Below are 18,899 nucleotides of genomic sequence, written 5' to 3'. Positions count from 1 at the left end.
GATTGGTAAAACTGAACTAAAATACCAAGGTTTGGGCTATAAAAACAAAAACACTGTGTTGGATAATAAGTGGGTTCATTATTTCAAGAGACCCCTTTCACATTAAATACAGTATATTGATCCATTATTAAATTAAATATATTGTTAAGAGCAGCTTTAAATGTCTTCTAATTTGATGTAATTCAATTAATTCACATCTCATCTCACACAGTAAGGTGTATAAAACAGCTTGAGGCTATTTTGGAAGATATAACACAATGTCACCAAATGACTGTGCACTTGAGTGTTGTCCAGCGGGGCTTAGTTGTACTCAAGTGAAACCGTCACAACATTGCACACCATGTTCTGCTCTTGCATAAAGTCATCATCCAGTTCCCTGTCAGCACACTCTAATGTGACAGTGTAGGATGCATCATTTATTTTTGATAAACAGAAAGTCTTCTATTTATAACATCAGGATTTACTGCACAGCGAACAAACAGCACAAGAGGAGCAATATCAAGTTTAGTCACATTTGTAAGTTAATAGTAAATATGAAGCAGTTCTAAATAATTTGTTAAAGGACAGAAAAAGGTGGTGCAGTCTATGCAATCAGATATTAAGACTTTATATTATGACTATTCTATGGAGATAGATTTGTCTCAGTATTAGCTGTGTTAATTTGTTTTATTTTCAAACAGATATATGAATCCAGTCTTTATTTGTGAATCTCAATTCAGGGTTCCATCGCTTAAGGCAAGTCATTTTTTGTGCTTTTTTTCAGACTATTTCATGCTACTCAGACTGAAGTTTAAGACCCAGTTTTTTCAATGTTGAAAAAAAGCACCTTTTTCAGAGTGGAACACAAAGAAGACAATAAACATATCATATTATCATACATGTATCTATTTGTTTTCCCAACAGAAGTAGGAAATATCTGACATTTCTAGCTGTTTTTCTTGACAATGTTGTTTTTTTACTCTGTGAGATTCCAATGCTTGGATTATCATCATGACAAAATAGATGTTACCAATTATTTTAAGATTTTACAATGCAACATCAGAGAGAAACAATGAATTCAATCCTACTCAGACTTTTGAAAGATTAATTTAAGTCACTTTAATACCAATGAAGGCCTTAATTTTAGATTAATTAATTCAATGCCTTTTGATTAAGGATCATCAGGAACCCTATAATTTCTAAGTTTGTGGATTTGCATTGTGCACACACTGAGTCATTTTTTTCTGATTTGTTTTTGGTATTTGCAGTTTATCTATTTGTAAAATATTTTAGTGTGCTTTATTTGTATTTGTGGAAATTGTTCTATATTTACAGATTACAGATTAATTGTCAAGCTCCACACAAATAATAATGAGAGAAATGTACCTCCATATTATTCAAAAATAAAAGGTCCTCGGGTCATTTCGGCACATTACTGGTTATTTTCCTAAGGCTCATACACAGTTCATACAGCGACAAAATGCAGCTGCAGCACCCACTGGTGGTCACTTCACAACATGCCTCCTAATTTATAATCAGACACTTGTTCAAAGCACAAGTTATTAAATATAGAAGGGATTGCAGAGACATGGGGTCTGTGTGTGTGTGTGTGTGTGTGTGTGCGTGTGTGCATGGGTTGAGATGTAGTAAAGGGAGGGTGGGCATATTTCCAAGGCTAATCAAATCACTTGTGGGATTTGCTTTAGTACCTCTTTAACCTTGACCATTTCTGTCTTCTTTTGTAAACCAAAGGCAGGAGGGGACGGCGAGGCACTTACACAATTAAGAAGATTAACCGGTGACAGGTCGCTGTCCTTGAACCGGGTAACGACGGGTAAACAGCAGCAGCACACAGATCAAAGCCGTGCACCCTGTTACAATGGACTTAATACAAAAAAAAGGTTTTGGCAGAAAAATGAAACAAGAGAGTACGTTTATCAGACAAAATAGGAAAAGAGGCATAGAGAAAAAAATGACAAACTGATAAGCAGATGGAGGTGGTGGATAAGCACAGATAGATAAGGATGAGAGAGAGTGAGTGTGTAAACAGAGGGGTGTGTTCTCCCCTCTTGGCTGACATCCCTTGCTAGATGAAGGGGGAGTTCACTTGTTGACAGACAGAGGAAGAACACACTCCAGCAGCACACCCCCCCCCAAACACACACAGACATGCACACACCCTTTACCACCCCCGTGACTCCCATCTGTTGAAAACAATACAGACCCGGGGCCCTCCCTTTGCACAGCACTCACATGTGTGTGCACGTTTTCCTCTGTTCTCTCTGCTGCCGAGAGGAAGGACCAGCCAGAACACACTGACCCATGAAACACAACAACAACACTCCTGCAGTACATGGTGTCAAGTGTTGGGTTTGGCCAGCTCACTCTTTGAAGAATTGCCACATAAAAGTGATCATTTTTGGCACATTTTTCTCCAATTTGGAGACATCTTTAAAGCAAGGGATCACAGGAGGGTTTCTGCACTACACTTTCCATAACCACTTGTTAATCTAACCAGCAATATAAAGATATTATATTGTATCAAGATATGAGACTATATATCGTCTTTGATATTGAATATTGTTATATCGTGATTGTTTTTTCCTGATTTATAAGGTTGCTTTACAGTAAAGTGATGTACTTTTCTCAACTTATCAGACAGATCTACTTGTTTTAATACTTATCTTTACCCACTTAGTCATTATATCTATATCAATGATTATTGATCAAAAAAAATTTTTTTTTCAAAGTACCAACTGTCATTCCTACAATATTGTCACATCAAAGAGGGAATTTGGTTAAAAAAAAAAAATTTAAAAAACTGAATCAGTCTTCCACTTTAAGCATTAATGTGCTCTTAAGGAGATTAAAAAATATCGAGATATATATTGTGTATCGAGATGTAGCCTAAAAATATTGAAATGTAATTTTCAGCCAATATCGCCCAGCCCTATAAACCAGCATGGGCAACGATACATGACATCTTTCTACCTTATGAATTTTTATTCTGTAGACACACTTTTTATTTATCTGTATTGATAGGACTGCTCATGGCAACTACTCACTTCTATTCATGCGAAAGAATCTGCTTTTAAAGACTTTTTGTGCAGCATTAAAAAAAACTGCTAAACACCAGGTACATTAAACAACGCAGTCCAAAAAAAAGATGTCTGAACAATAGTCGAATAAACAGAAGGTATTTCCATGCATTTGTGTGCACTGCATTGTTCAAATCAATAACTACTTTAAAGGTCCAGTCTGTAGAATTTAGGGGGATATACAGACAGAAATAAAACAGAACTCTTAGAGCCCGCTATAATATTACACACACTCACATCGCTCTGCGCAAAATGTGCTTTTTCAAAATCAAGCCTTAAAAAAATATGACACATTGTTATTATTTTCTACATAAAATTATTTTATTTCTTTAACCAACATCAGCCCTAATCATAAATATCAAATTTTAACTCTTTAAATGTCAAAGGTTTCGTCATAATGCCACTGTTTTTAGATTAACACAAAAATGAATTATTTGTGATATATTACATGCAAAGTTTATTGAAACTTTATAAGTAGTCTTAAGTAGCTGATTGCCTTTTCCCCCACGTTTTCTGGAGAAATTGCACCAAACTGCTCAGGGTTAAAGGGATTAAATACTTGTGCAAGTATCTAAAAGCAGCACAAAAAAAGTTATGTAGCTCCAGGTTTCAAGGGGTTAATTGGCCTATTCTTGTCTTTTGGATAAAAACAAATATCAGCAATAAAAAGAAAAGAGCTCATACGGAAATGTCATCTCGCCACTACTGTTAACATACGTACGCTGTGCATTGTGAAACACCCTCTGTTAATGACACATCCTCGCTTACAATGATTCAGCACAGAACTAGTGGAAACGTGGGCTGATTCGCTTGATAGCACCAGGGATCCAAGATTCATAAACGGAGCTAATTTGGTGGAAAAGGGATATCTGAGAGGTCACAACACAGGGTCACCTGTGAAACTGCATCCCAGGACCTGGCAGAAAATCAGCTGCTTAAGTACAGTCATTCTCCTCATCGCACAACCACACTGGTAAGTCAGTGCTCCAACAATCACAGACGACACAGACTGTCCAGAACTGAGGGCAACTGCAGGTAAAGTGCGTCTTCGTCCCCTCTGAACACCACCTCATGGGCACAGAGACCATCAAAGTGCCAGCAGAGGAAGATGCACAACCCCCAGAGAGGAAGACGCGTGCTAAAGACCCTCAATGTGTCTGCAGCCAGACAGCCACTGACTGAAAACACTTTCTGCTTTAATTAGGGGTGAGCTCGGTGTGTAGATGAATGGTGTGTGCACATCAAGGTGTGTGTGTGACTGTGAGGTTTTGTGTTCAAAAGCAGTGGCTGCATTTGGAAGATTAATGGCTCTGTTCAACAGAACAGACCTACTATCGGGAAAAGTGCCCGAGTCAAACTGGCAATATCCTGCGCTGTGTGTGTGTGTGTGTGTGTGCGTCCTAATGTGCTTATCTCTCTGGCCTGTCTCATCCTCTGTGCTCATCACTAGCTGGGCGTCACACAAAAATTAATATAATTAATTTCCATTGTCATTTGGCAACTACAGGTGGAAAGTTGAGACATTTGGGGATGAGGTCATGCAAGAGATTAAAATCTCAACATGTAAAATATCCTGTGTCCAAGGCTATAGCTCATAAGGTCAATACTTTTCATTAATGGCACTGAATATATCACTTTGTGATGGTCCCTGCATGCAGCCCACAATGTTACTAACTGCACTCCCTTAAGAACAATTATAAAATAATTAGAAAAACAAAAAAAGCGATGTGTCCTTTCACCCTGATGGAGGGATGCCAGTAGTTTCGAGCCCTGCTATTGTGCAGAATTGATGTGACACAACAGAAAAAAACAGCCACTGTCATCAGTAAGGATGTACGATATTGGATTTTTTTGCCGATATTCGATATGCCGATATATAACAACTCATTTGGCTGATAACCAATGCCAACATAAGCGTATCCACTTCCGTACCCACATAATTTTGGTCATCATCAGTTCTCTTCTGTAGTGAAATCAACATCATATTATGCATAATCTTATCATGATGACCCACCAGCAGATGGAGACATAAAATGCAATGCTTTTCAATGTATAAAATAATCATTTATTGTGCAATATAAGAAAAAGTTGATGTTTTGTACAAGTTTAAGTTTGTAATATCTGCAGAAATCAGCATGTTGGCCCGATTCCGATATTCCATTTCAAATCCAATATCTGCTGATGACACACCGATATTATCGTGCATTCCTTGCCTTTAAGCCAGTGGCAGTCAACAATGACGATCCCTGAAAATCTCAAATGTTAACCCCATGTGGACACTATGCAGGAAGAGTCAGGGGCCCACCAAAGTTATTAGGATTCGTCCCCTGGGAATAATGACTGTCTGTTCAATATTTCCTGACAATGTCTTCAACAGTTTAGATATTTGCATTAATTGTAATTTATTGTATTACCTCTGGTGAGGTATTTCTATGAGCCAATTTGGGTTTCTAACCTCTGTGGCACCTGTTTTGCGATAGTATTTTTGACCTGTTTTCTGTCACTTTTTTTAATGGCGCAAATAAATACATTAAAAAAAAAAAAAAAAAGATATTATAGTCTGGGCCAAAGCAGTTGGCAGTTAAAAATACTGCTTTTTGTCTCAATCAACCCAGAGTTCATGCAGCTCTGTTCTTGCAATAAGCAACATTTGTTTTCTGTATTACAAGCAGGAAAATCTGACACAGTCACTGAAGCAAAATCCAACATGCAGGTGCATTAATATTAAACTGAGTAAAAAGAAAATCAAATTAAAAACACTTAAGCTCGCGTGAAATGCTCCTAATTGTCATTAAATCTAAAATATGAACCATACCTTGTTTTTGCTTTTCCTTTGCTTCCTAAACGGGAAGATGCAGAAGAAAAAAAATTTTGCCCAACTGAAGACTGTGGCAAGACACCAGCCTAGTCCGCCCATTCTCTCCTGAAAATCTCCTCACGTCCTCTCCTGTACAACAGCTGCCACTCCTCACTCCTCGTCTCCCCTCCCTCTCTAGCCTGTCCAACAAAACCGCTGGCCAGAGGTACCAAGACCCAAGCTGTTGGTTTTAGTGACTAAAAGTTCCCTCCAAGTGTAGCTGAGGAGTTCATCCCTAAATGTATCTTTCCTCTTCTTATTGCCTAGCATCCCTGCAGCATCCCTCCACCCTGCCTCCTCTTTTCTCTGGATGCTGCAGGTTCTTCCATGCAAAGCACGAGGAGGAAAAAAAGATTAGAAGACGGGAAGACAGAAGTGGGCGGAGGTGGGGTGGGTCGGGCAGAGCCGTCTGTTAGAGAAGGAGGCACTTATAGTGATGGAAAAAGGAGGAGGGGAGGGGGGATCTGCAATTTAATGTAGAAAAAGGGGGGTGGCTTAGAGGGCAAGATAATGAATATGAGATGTGTTGAGTGGAATAACAGTGAAGTTCCAGCTATTAAAATGAAGCTATAAATACAAATTACATTGCAGGCACTAACAGCTTGTGTTATGAAAACTGTCTGTTTTCAGTTAAAGCCTCAGCGGAAAAAGAGGAGACTGCGTGAGAAAATATATAAATGCAACCCCATATGAAATAAAAAGAGATGCAGATTGAAAAAGTGCATATGTGTTGGGGAGGTTAAATGTTCTCAGTGGAGGGTGGTATATTTGTAGCTGTCAGGGGAGCCCTAATGAAGATGGGCAGTCTCAAACCAATCATGAATGGCCAGTGGAGCCTCTGAGCCTGTATGCAGTCTGAAGGGGTTAACATAAACACTGAGGACCGCATCAGTTGCTTCAGCCAGTAATTGAACTGCATGTGTACTTTGGAGGGCATATGAATGAATTTTAAGTAATATTAACAACATGGAAAAACTACTTCAAAACTGAAGGATACAAAACATGTATGTGATTAACCCTTTGAAGCCTTTGCAATAAGCAACTTAACTAGGCATGGCCCAAAAAAATGCAAAAAAAAAAAAAAGTTCCAAGAAAATTACTTGAAAATAAGAAATAAAAAGTTCAAAAATAAGGAAATAAATATAAAAGCAAGAAAATGACCTAAGAGTGCTGAAAACAATCATTTAAAAAAGCACTTATTTCATATGATTTTTGTAACAATTTTATATATAAAAATATGATAATTATAAATATGTTTGACATTTTTTCCTTTTTGGGTTTTTTTTTAATAATCCTCCTCTCTTTTTTAAAACTAAATTTTAAGTAATCTTCCTATCTCTTTTTCCTAATATCTTGCATTTTTTGGTACATTTCCAAAACAGAAATCCCAAAACACAAATTCAAACTATAAAATTATCAAGAGATTTACAACTGAATCAATCTAGAACATTTGGCTTTTTGTTCTGGCAAATGTAACATTAACCAAATATCTTTATAGAATTGTAAAGACTGAGCTTGTTGCAGATCGTGTCACTGCTCAGGAAGCTCCCTTCCTTGTTTCCTTTTGGGGAAATGAGAGAAGGAAGCCTCTGACTTTTTGGTAAAAACACTGCGAGATAGGCCCACTGCCCTATTTGGGTGTATTCTCAGCTGTGTCCTGTTGTTCATGGTCAGCCTTTTCCAGATACACATCCAAAACACTGCAGCAAGGCAGACTGAAACATGTTGTAATGTTCAGACTGCTCATCTACATCTTTACAACTACTGGTCCAATGCAGTGCTGCTCACAAAACCACTCACAGAGAAATGAGTGTCATCAGAATGAGCCACTTGGGTTTGATACCTACAATTTTGTTTTTATTTTCTATGAGATACATGGATTAACTTTGGATTTGTGGTTTAATGTTTCGTTGAAAGGAGCTTCACGCAATATTCTAAGTGTTTACATGATTCAGAGGTTGTATGCACACGGCTCTCATGGAGGTGGCGAAACTGAGCAAGCAGCCAACAGTGCTTAAAACAGAAATGGTGCCAACAGTGGGAACAGTGCTGACAGAGCTAACAGTGTTGACCTGGAGAGAAACCAGAAACTGCTACGCGTCTTCACCACTACTGTTTTGTTATCAGCAGTAACTGCCTTATGAGTGCAGTTAGCCAGTAGGACACACACAGGCACCAAAATGGATGCATGGCCATACTGTCACCATCAGTAACAACCACAACATTTTCACTGGCCTCCCTGCTGTTTTCTTCCATCTACGACACCTGTTTTCCGGCAGCCTTCAATACTGAACGTGACATACAAGTTAAAAAAAAATGAAAGGCATGCTTGTCTGCTGCAGAGCCGTGTACACAGCCCTTGTCTATTGGCAATGGTAAAATGGTCTGTAGTCTATTTTTAGCATTTTTTCTATTCTTAAAGAAAACCTGTGTAAACACATTTATTTGGATTAAAGAGGAGTCTGTTTTTAATTTACAGCTCTCCATCCCCTTAGCAGTCAGTCCTGTTCACATAGTTTGAAGTAAGTTAACAGTCTCAATTTTATGCCCAAGAGCCTCTGTGGCCATTTCACTTAAATTAACTGATTCCAAACAGAAATTCTCTACAAGAACATAACATTGTGACAAGGTCCTTTGAGAGAGTAACCAGCAGTTAGCCAATATTCTGTGCGTAACTTACAAACACTTTGGTGAGGGTGAAGCTAGGTAACAAGGTTTTTAGCACAGTCCCATCACTAATACACGGTAAAAAAGATTACACAATACTGGCTACAGGACAGAGGAGTTTCAGAGTACACCATCATGCGCACTTCCTGCCTCTCTGCAGCACAAACAATAGGCTGGTTTGAAAGTCTCAATCTGGCCACGTCAGGTCTGTTGTCCGTTCTAGGAAACCAGACAAGAGGTTAGAGAGTTAAGGGTCATTGTTCCTGAGAGAATAAGAGGGGAAGTGGCCGGTCATGGTTTTAATGGGAGGCTGACGGAGATGTTTTGGTCGCAGCTGGTGGTATCAATTCATCAATTTAATTTGATTGGCTATTACCCAGAAGCTACATGCAGAAAGCACCAATAAAGAGACAATGTGTCTCGCCTGGGAGTTTATTATTATCATAAATAGGTCTGTGGAATATAAACATTAAAAATATCGCACTAAACATCACATCACCCCTATCCTTGCTTCTCTTCCCTGTCTGTTTTAATTGATTTTAAGATTTTACTGATCACTTTTAAAGCGTGTGTGGGTCTAAAAAGACATTTCTGAAAATCTAAAGGAGACCGTGCTTTTGCCATAAGGGCCCCTCGATTTTGGAACGACCTGCCTGAGGAGATAAGGCGCACAGAATCTGCAACATCTTTTAAATCACTTCTTAAAACTCGCTTTTACAGACTTACTTTTATGTGATGTCACCTTTATATGTCTGTTTATTTATATATCCATCTTTTATCTCTCTTTCTCTATTCATTTCACTGCTCTTACTCTATATATCTGTTCTTTATCCCTCTGATGCCGTTTTCATCATCCTTTCATTCTTAATTTAGTTACTTCTATCTACACCTATCTATCTTTGTTTAACTAGTGTTATCCCCACTGATGTGATGTCGTCTTCCTATATTATTTTTTGATCATCTTTTATTGCTTTTATTCTTACATAAAAAAAACTTTGTCCATTTCTTACTTAAAGGAATAAAAGCAGTAAAACAGGTAAATCTCAAAAGGCAGTTTACTTGCTTGTTTTTTTTTGTTTGTTTGTTTTTTGATCATTCGTTTTCATATGTTATTCTTGTCCTTTTGTTTGATTTCTTTAAACCTTTCTCTGTTTGGCATGTTTACTAACATTCATTTTATTACTCCCAGAGTTCCTGCCTTTGCTTAGTCTGTCAAAGAATTTTGTAAACATTTGTTTTTAAAGGTGCTATATCAATAAAGTTATTATCATTAAACAAAGTATTCATTATTAGTGCCAGTTAGCCACCCCCTCATCTGACTTATTTCATGCAGACACGGAGCTACGCTGCAGCTCTGCACACTCTGTGATTAAATTGTGTGCTTTCACCTTATCCCATATGTCAGCTCAGAAGTGTTTCAGCTGTCAGCAGCACAGTGCCGATGTCAGTGACATCATGCTGCTAATTTACACCCTGTGCGCTCGTGGCTGCTGTAAAACACTGTTATTCCCACAATATAAACTAACATCCATAGTATATCCAGATTTGCCGCAAATGCAAAACCAATTTAAAATAGAGTATCCTATAATAACATTTGCATTGGCGCTCCATTTGTTTAAATGCATTTCATGTTATTGCCCACAGCAAAGTGGCTGTGATTAATGCAGCAATTATTTCCGCCCCTCCCACTATTGATTCAACACGGCATCCATTTTTTTGGAGGGGTGATTGAGAGCTTGGCAAAGACAAGCACACTGGCAGGAAGCCACGGGGGATTGAGTTCAAGCTCATTTCTTCTTTAAACAAAGCAAAGAGACATAACTCTATCTTAAGTCGGCAGATGGAAACAATTTTGGCAAATTGGCAAATAAGCGTCCTGTTTTAAGGAGAGATATAATCCCATCTGTTAACCCAAAGCTTCTTCAGACAGGAGGAGGCACAAAGAGCTGCAAAGCTCACCAGGCACAGGTTCAAATCTCAGCGACTGCATGCATGTGATACTGCAGGGTTGACCTATAACAATGGAGCCTGGTGAGAAATGATAAAAAAAAAAAATCTGAATCTGATGCCATGCAATGGTAAACATTTGGAAATCAGAACCGATTTTCTAGAACCATGAAATACTGTAGTGGGTCAGTGGGTTTAAGTGTTCTGCATCACTTTCACTAAAGTCTGGAAATTTCATGGTGTTTGTCAATGTCAGGTGAGATACAGAACAACGTGTCACAAAGTGGAAAGCAAGAGGAAAACTTTTCTTACATTATTGTAAAAATAAAATTTAAATATAGATAAAGAGACATAAATTACACTCTAGACCGGCACAGCATGTAAAAATAATCATACTGCAATTATTTAGAACAGATTGGTAATTTTCAGAATCAGAATCAGCTTTATTGGCCAAGTATGCTTACACAAACAAGGAATTTGACTCCAGTTAGCATTGCTCTCAGTGTACAGGAATTAAATATTAAATATAAAAATATTTTTTTAAAAAAACAGAAAGTCATAGTTTTAAATTTATCAAACCTTTAACTTTTTTTTACCTTTATCAGAAAATTGCAGCTACTGAGATTTGGATATTGCACTTGGCAGTATTGTAGTTTTGATGATATTTTGTGAAATATCTTATTTAAAAAATTCCATTGGGAGGATTCAATTATAAATTCCAAAGGGCAGCCGTGAGCTTTTTAACCTTTCATTCTAATCCACAGAAGCACCCACCAAACACACAGTGCCCACAGTGACCATTTCACCTTTCAAGCAGCAATTATCAACTGGCCTCAAACACCGAAGGCCTCTAAGCAGTCATCAGCTGCCTCATAAAAGCCCAGACAGCAGAAATGAACAGGATGTAGGCCAAGGTGATGAAAAGGTCCGGCCCTGTCTTTCATCACTTTGTAAAAAAAAAAAAAACTGCAGGAACACCCAATAAGTTTACATATAGACTGAATATTCTTATTTGCAAAGCTTAAAACATTCATTCATACATTTAACATTCATCTTCTTCATGTTAATGTGCACTCAGGTAGTCATTCAGAAAGTGAAATAAATAAAGGAGACACTACAGGTTAAATGAAGGTTAATTAAAGAAGCTTTGTGTTCGACCAGCTGAGGATGACCATTACATAAGAGTCAATGACAGACGTGGGCCCCCCTTCAGTGAGGGGCGGACGGCCCCTTGTAAAGCAGTCATCAGCGTTAAAGTTACTGCGTTGTCCCCGGCTATAAAGTAATTAGCTGTACGGACACCTCCAAGAGTGACACTTCCACATCAGAGGACAGGACAAAAGAGAGACAGGGAGAGAGAGACATATGGCCAAATGAAGACTGTCTTGATCTGTGAGGTCAAAACGGGTTCAACTTCATTTAAGACTGCATATTTTATTTCCACTAAGTGGACACTACGCTGTCTGCAGGACAGAACAAATCAAAAAGACAGAAACTGTCTTTAAATGATCCCACTGGAGACTTTGGAACCGTAGCTACATTCATAACAATGAGTGTCATGTACAACAATCATCCAGGTACCATTAAACAACTCTGAGTATTACACTTCAACCACTCCATTAAAAGGAGTATTTTCACATCATATTTACAATATTTAAGCTATTCTTACAGGTTTGGTGTTCCCTAAAAGCTCATGAGCACAACAGTTTTGGGAAAATTGTTCCAAAGACTGAAATTGTTTCTCAAATTGTGAGTAATTTGATCAAACTTTCACATAATGTCTTTATTTGGATTGTCTTCTCCACGAAAGTATATATCTTTCAAAAACATGGAGAAAAAAAACAATGAGCAACGTCCCACATATTGCAAGAAGTGAGTAAAAGGTGACGAAAAAATGACCTGAAAATCAGTCTTAAAAGGGGGTATTATTAGATTATCAAAGAAACATGAAAGAAAAATCTACAATCAACAAATCTATTTATAATAATGTTCATTATATATTTAACATTTTAGCAGTTTTCAAGGCCATTCTCTTGTTTTTTTTCTTCTGATTATTTTGCTTTTGTTATATATTATTATATATTATATACTTTTCTTGTAACTTTTTACTATTTTTTTTGTTAAGCTGCTCAATGCCTTTTCCCTATGTTTCTGAAAGAAATCAAACCATTTTGCCAAGTTTTTAAAGGGTTAAGACTTAAGTGTTTATGCCGATCTTTGGATTTATTTACTCTGAACTTGACTTATTTGCACCTTGAAAGCTAAAAGTTCAATAAGAGTCTCAAAAGTATCCAATACTAGATTCAGATTTGACAAACTAGGGAACCCAAAATCTGTTAAAAGTCGGCTGTAAACTGTCAATATCAAGTCAACTGCATGAATGGAGAACAGCCACTGCCAAAAAGGTCATAAAATCTATCAAAAAATCCATGGTGTACTTGGAAGTTAAGGTAAGATGACATAAAACAAGCAAAACCACCAGCAGAGTCCTTAACTCAGCCTAAAGGTTTTCGGCTGCAGTTGGACTGACCTCCAGCTGAGAGCGAACCCTCCTGACCACCCACCGCTCAAACACGACATGTTGCAACAGCACTCACCAGCCAGAGGGACATCTCAGAGTTTTCTTTGAAGACACCTGGGGCAGTAATTCCCTTTCACAGATCCACAGCTTTCCCCAACACTCAGCTAGCTTTTGTGGGATTAACGGGACTGTGTTATTGTCCCTCAAAGTTGGACACAGTGACCACAGAGAGCCCCGCAGTCTGGCCCTTATCCTGACATACTTCCTGAGATGCATTGTTAGCAAGGGGAGAGGAAAGACACACACACACACACACACACACACACACACACACACACACACACACACACACACACGCATGATGGAAAAGTAGTGTCAGGAGATCATAACATGGAAAGTGAAAATACCAGGAGCTGTTGTTTTTTGCCTTTTGAGATTTTTGTTTTTTGTTCTTTTGCCAAGGTCAGTGCTAAAGTGGTAAAACAGAGCGGACTTGCTTTTTATGACGAATTCTAGCTCTCTGTTGTCAGAACAAAGAAACTTCTATAAATGCTTGATGAGGAGGTGCGGCCTCAATTTTATATTTTCATTTAAAGGTACGTTCTGCAGGTATCGTGAGCTGTTTGTAAGCAGCATCGCCCACGAAAGTGAAGACGGAAGTGAATGCCAAGTGGGCTATAGTTCAGTGCTGCGATTTTGTAGCCATCTTTTGGATGCGTGCTGGTGACGATCTGGCACCTGGCTGTTACTGTTCTGTGACGTCCCGACCTCAATCACAGGCTTTGCCGAGGAACGTCCCGATTATCGCAAAATAAGAAGAAAATAAGAAAAAAATCCGGCCGAACAGTCACACACTTCTAGTGGAAACAAAAGAAGTAGTGTCACAAATCCTTCAAAGTGTCCAGAGTGCCGGCCCAAGAATTGCAAGAAGTCGTCAGCACTCGCCGATAATTATTAAATGCTGTTTATTAATGCACAGCAGCAGACAGAAAAGGACGCATTTCAGCCCTTTTCTTCAGCGTTACTGCGTCATTGTGGGTGTGACCTTTATCAAACAGAGACCAGAAACCTGGTAGTGATTAATCACCAGATAATACAAATCAACATAATAATCTCATGTAAACTTTGTAAACAAACTCATAATAGATGTAGCAGGATTTAAGGTCAACTTCAATTTCATTTCTTCTTAAATCACATTTAAGAAAAAAGACAATTCTACCTTGTACTTGTACTTTTGCCTTGAATATGAAAATAGGCAACAAGAAATTAAATCTTTGTTCTAAATCCATGAAGACAAGTACAGATTATTGAACCTAATAGCAGGACAAATATGTAAATTCTAAGTCTCTGTCTGCAGCTGCGCATTAATAAGCAGTAGTAAATACTTGTGCTGACAACTACTTTTCACATTTTTGTATTTTTGTCTCTACAATGTTTTTTGTTTTTCTCTGTTTTCCTGCATATTGTACCTTTAAGACCATTGCTGCATTCATGTGATGTCAGAAGGTCGGAGTTTTCCCAGTTGGAAGTCGTTCTTCTGACTTTGTTGACTATGTGCTATGAGGTGGTAAAGTGGGACCAACATTGAAGCTACAAAGAAGTCTTTTATTTAGCGTTTTTCCCCATCACTAATAAAGGTAGAAAACTTTCAGGCAAATTAATGAATACACTGGAGGTCCCGGCAGCAGAGGTGAAGAGGTCATCTCTTTGCAACAGGTCCCCTAACCAAGTAGCCAAACTCCCAACTTAACACACTTCTCCATAATTTTTTTTTTTTTTTTGGAAAAGACCCTTAATGGAGACCACCTCAAACCTGACAGATTCATTGCAGCTGGTCCATGAGTGAGGAGGGGACTTAAGAAGCAGAGCGTGCAGAGGAACAGAAGTCACATATGACGTTAACATTCTTCCAGTTTACTCTTCTCCTCTGGACACGACTTTTACAAGGTCTGGAAGGAAAAAGGCAATGTTTACTTTGCTGCAGAGACACAGAGGCAGCCTGCTCGCCTCAGAGGAGGGCATATTAGCAAAACACACACACACACACACACACACACACACACACACACACACACACACACACACACACACACACACACACACACACACACACACACACACACATTGAAAGAACACTGGTCCAAGAGGCATAATTCAATCCTAACACACATGCTAAGCATTAAATAATGATTTCAAAAATCCATGAGTCATGAAACCATCTGAATTCATGTGTACTCTGTGTTAGGCCAATATCTCAAAGTCCTACCATTTCTGTATATGTATGTTTGTGCTCTATGTATTTAAATTCATACACGCTAAGGGTGGGAATCACCAGAGAACCCACGATTACAATATTATCATAATACTTAAGTCAAGACACATTATTGCAATTTTAAATGTGTTGCGATCCGCTGAGTATTATGATAACATATTTTTGCAATACATTGCAATATACTGATTACCCTTGTTTACCTGTTAATTATGTCCCCAAAGGAAACATTTGTCAGTATCTGTTTTATCTATTAACCCTTTAACACCTGTCACTTTTCTTGTTCTGCATTCAGATGCCTTTCATAAGCATTTAAACCTTTGAAACCTAAAAAAATGGTTTGATTTTATTTGAATACATGGGGTAAATGCAAAGAAAGGCACATGAAACTCCCGAAAAATTGCTTAAATCAATTGTAAAAGGTGACAAGAAGAAAGAAAATAAATAAATAAAAAAATCCCAAAATAATATTTTTTTGGGGGATGGGGAAAAACTATATTTAGAAATCTCATATATTTAAAATGATGCCACAGAGGGAAATAGATATTTTTATTGTTATGGATTTTATTATGTTGGTATTTCGTTTTTGTTTTTTACTTTCTTTTTTGTTGCTTATTTTTAAGTAATTTTCTTGTTTCTTTGTACTAATTTCTTGCAATTTTTTTGGCCAATTCTGTTTAAGCTGCTCATTGCTTTCTTTCCATGCTTTTGAAAGACTTAAAGCCAATTTGCTCAGGTTTCAAGGGTTAAGATAAACTTTTAAAGATAAAGTTTCTCACCACTAACATTTTTATCACATCAAAATGTATCTTTTTGGCTGAAAAAAGCGATCTACTGTATCTAGTGGGCTACCCAAAAGTAAATTTGTATTTGTAATATTAACAAGTTTTATAGGAAAAACTAAATAATTAAAATAAAATAAATCAATTATTGGGGTCTGTGTATCAAAACAATTTTGCCCAATAAAATATCACAATACTATGCTGTATCGATTTTTCCCCTACCCCTAGTATTTATACAGTATGTCTGTGTGCATTTTATTTTCACAAAGACACAAAGTGTTTGACATAAACTTAATAACCTCAAGACAAATAAAAGAATCCTGTTGTTAACTGTTACAAGTGAGCTGAGAATGTGTCTCTGTCCATGCATGTGTAGGTAAACACTGTGAAGCCCTGAGCCCAAACCATACAGGGTTCATTCTTCCTGAAGCCCCTCCAAACCCCCCCTCAGCTAGATCAAAGTGTGGGCTGTGTGCTTTGGTTTTAACATGGGGGGGTTTTACTTTCTGGCCCCGATTGTTATCGCTCCTCAGAGTGTTAAGCCTCCGTGAGGCCCCGGTGAACGCTGCTGCCAAAGGAGTGTCTGAAATATCTGTGCGTTGTGTGAGCGCTCCTCCCTGCCATGTGTGCCGGGGAGAAAGGCAAAAAGGCACGGCTTTAAATTGGAAGCGCATGTTGCATGACCTCACACTTGTCATTTGTGATTAAACCACATGAACATCACATTACAGCAAGTCGTTTCTCGACTACAGATAACTGCTGCAGGCTTACTGCGCCAACAAATCACACCACTGTCTGCCCCCTGCTGGCCTCTGTCCTCCACAAACACCAAATGTTACAATCACTTAGCAGCGACCAAACTATACGGCTTCCTCTTAGTGGTCACAGTTCATACACATTTTAACCGATAAATTCCCATGATATTTCCATGACTTTAGGGCAATTTTTCAAGACCATACATTCTCTGAAATGACAATCCATTTTCTTCTTTTTTTTTTTTTAGATTTTTTTTTTGGGAGGGGGGTGGGGGGTGCCTCTTTTTTATAAGACAGCTTTAGTGTTACAGGTGGAGACAGGAGATGACATGCAGTAAAGTGCCAAACCCGAACCTGTGCCAAGGACGTCTCTGTACATGAGGCGTCCGCTCTACCAACTCAGCTACTGGGTGCCCCTTATCTTTTTTTTTTTTTTTTTTTTACTATCATAGCTTTTAAAAAATATTTATATAATTTAAAGAATATATAAATTCAGAACAGGATATGAACTTAATGTTTGAATATTACTTAGGGACTTAGGGACAAATAACTTTTTAAGTACTGGGGAAGAACCTATGTTTTTTATTTTGGATTTAGAGGAGGGGAATGCAATTTTAAATGGCTGTTTCTGTATTAATTTTACTGTCATTTTTAAAGAAAACATGACTCCCAGACCCGCAGGCTCACAGCTTTTAAAGGCATGTTTTTGGTGAATTTTAAAGAAATGTTTTATTTATTTATTTATTTTTAAAAGATAATTAATTTTTTTTTATTAATAAGGGATTTTAAGGATGTAAAAAATGCTTTTTCCATCCTTTCAAAGAAAAGAATCACAATTTATCATAGCCTGGAATTGTAAAAACAGATATTATTGTTGGATTTTCACATTTCTGAAGGTCCTTGACATATTATGTGTTATTATACAGGTTTGTGGGAAAAAAAAATCCATTACCTTCTCAAAACTCTTAGGGTATCTTAACTTTTCCAAAACTTTCCCAGGAATGGAAATATTGGATGGAGATATTTGCAAATTCAATGATCTCTCCAAGTTTTTCATGACCATACGAACTCGAAAAGTGGTGGAAATCTAATAGATAACTGATAACCATGCAAGCTGTTTTTAGGCTGACGTTACTGGCAAGGCTGCAAACATGACAGCGGTGCATCAGACAAACCCTGTGGACCTCTTCTCTATAACCAATGTACTCAGGTCAGAGGTCAGAGGTCAATAATTTCTTAGAGGATTTCCAAGAAATGTAGCAGCGTCATTAGCAGATTAGAGCATCCTTTCGGAGTGCATGCACACAACCCACAAGTGCAAGAAATGATGAAGTATGTGGAAAATGCTGGCGAAATATCAAGGATGATAGGCAAAATTATATTCCCTCAAGATGTATGGTTTATGTCTTTAGTGATGACTGCTAAGACCAACTGAGTCTGGCAAAACATGGACGAGTGCAAAAACAACTTTGCAAAATTGCATGAAAGCTCAATTCATCAACTTTTTGTGATTTCTCTGTCATTTTACAGGGACGAAAAATCTCCATGCACCATTGCTTTTCGCCTTTGATCCTAGTTTGAGTTTCATTGGCAACAAATGAAACAAAGCCGCTCATAATATCTCCACTGACACATCCGACATCACCTCCTGGAGAATCCTTGAGCTCCCAGACCATCTGCAGTCCTGTATCTTCCCAAAGGTCTACTCTCAGTTGGCCAAACACTTCCATAGTAAAGAATCCTGGGAAGCATCCTCGGGCCCATTTGACAAAAGCAATTTATGTGCATTGTTTACATGCATATGGCAATAGTGGCAATATCATGTTTCATAAGTGGCTCTAGTTCTAAAACCACAGAAAAATCATAGAGGACTCTCACACGCTCCTGCATGAATCCCAAGTATGAAAACGATCATGGGTTACAATACACAGCTTGCATGTTGCAAGTTTAGTTAAACTGACCCCTGATCAGATGCATGAAGCCACCCCAGCCTTCAAGTTCAGCTCTGTGTTTATTTCTACAGT

General features: G+C 38.0%; 1 protein-coding gene across 9 annotated transcripts in view; it reads right to left on the bottom strand.

Moving 5' to 3' along the window:
- The window catches only part of tns1b (tensin 1b), a 217,433-nt gene that overhangs the window by 177,956 nt on the left and 20,578 nt on the right, over window positions 1-18,899 (bottom strand). The window contains exon 1 of one of the 9 annotated variants that reach the window (XM_088082955.1): window positions 13,146-13,301. The exons of the other annotated variants lie outside the window; for them this stretch is intronic. Coding sequence (XP_087939081.1) covers window positions 13,146-13,160 — 15 coding nt within the window. The 5' untranslated portion in view covers window positions 13,161-13,301. Of the gene's footprint in view, window positions 1-13,145; window positions 13,302-18,899 lie in introns of those variants that run through there. 9 annotated transcript variants of the gene reach the window in all.

Source organism: Plectropomus leopardus, chromosome 10, assembly GCF_026936395.1.
Source record: "Plectropomus leopardus strain MGB_pleo_1.0 chromosome 10, ASM2693639v1, whole genome shotgun sequence".
Taxonomy (NCBI): domain Eukaryota; kingdom Metazoa; phylum Chordata; class Actinopteri; order Perciformes; family Serranidae; genus Plectropomus; species Plectropomus leopardus.
Note: the sequence above shows the minus strand (reverse complement) of the source record. Positions and strands in the feature narration are given on the sequence as shown.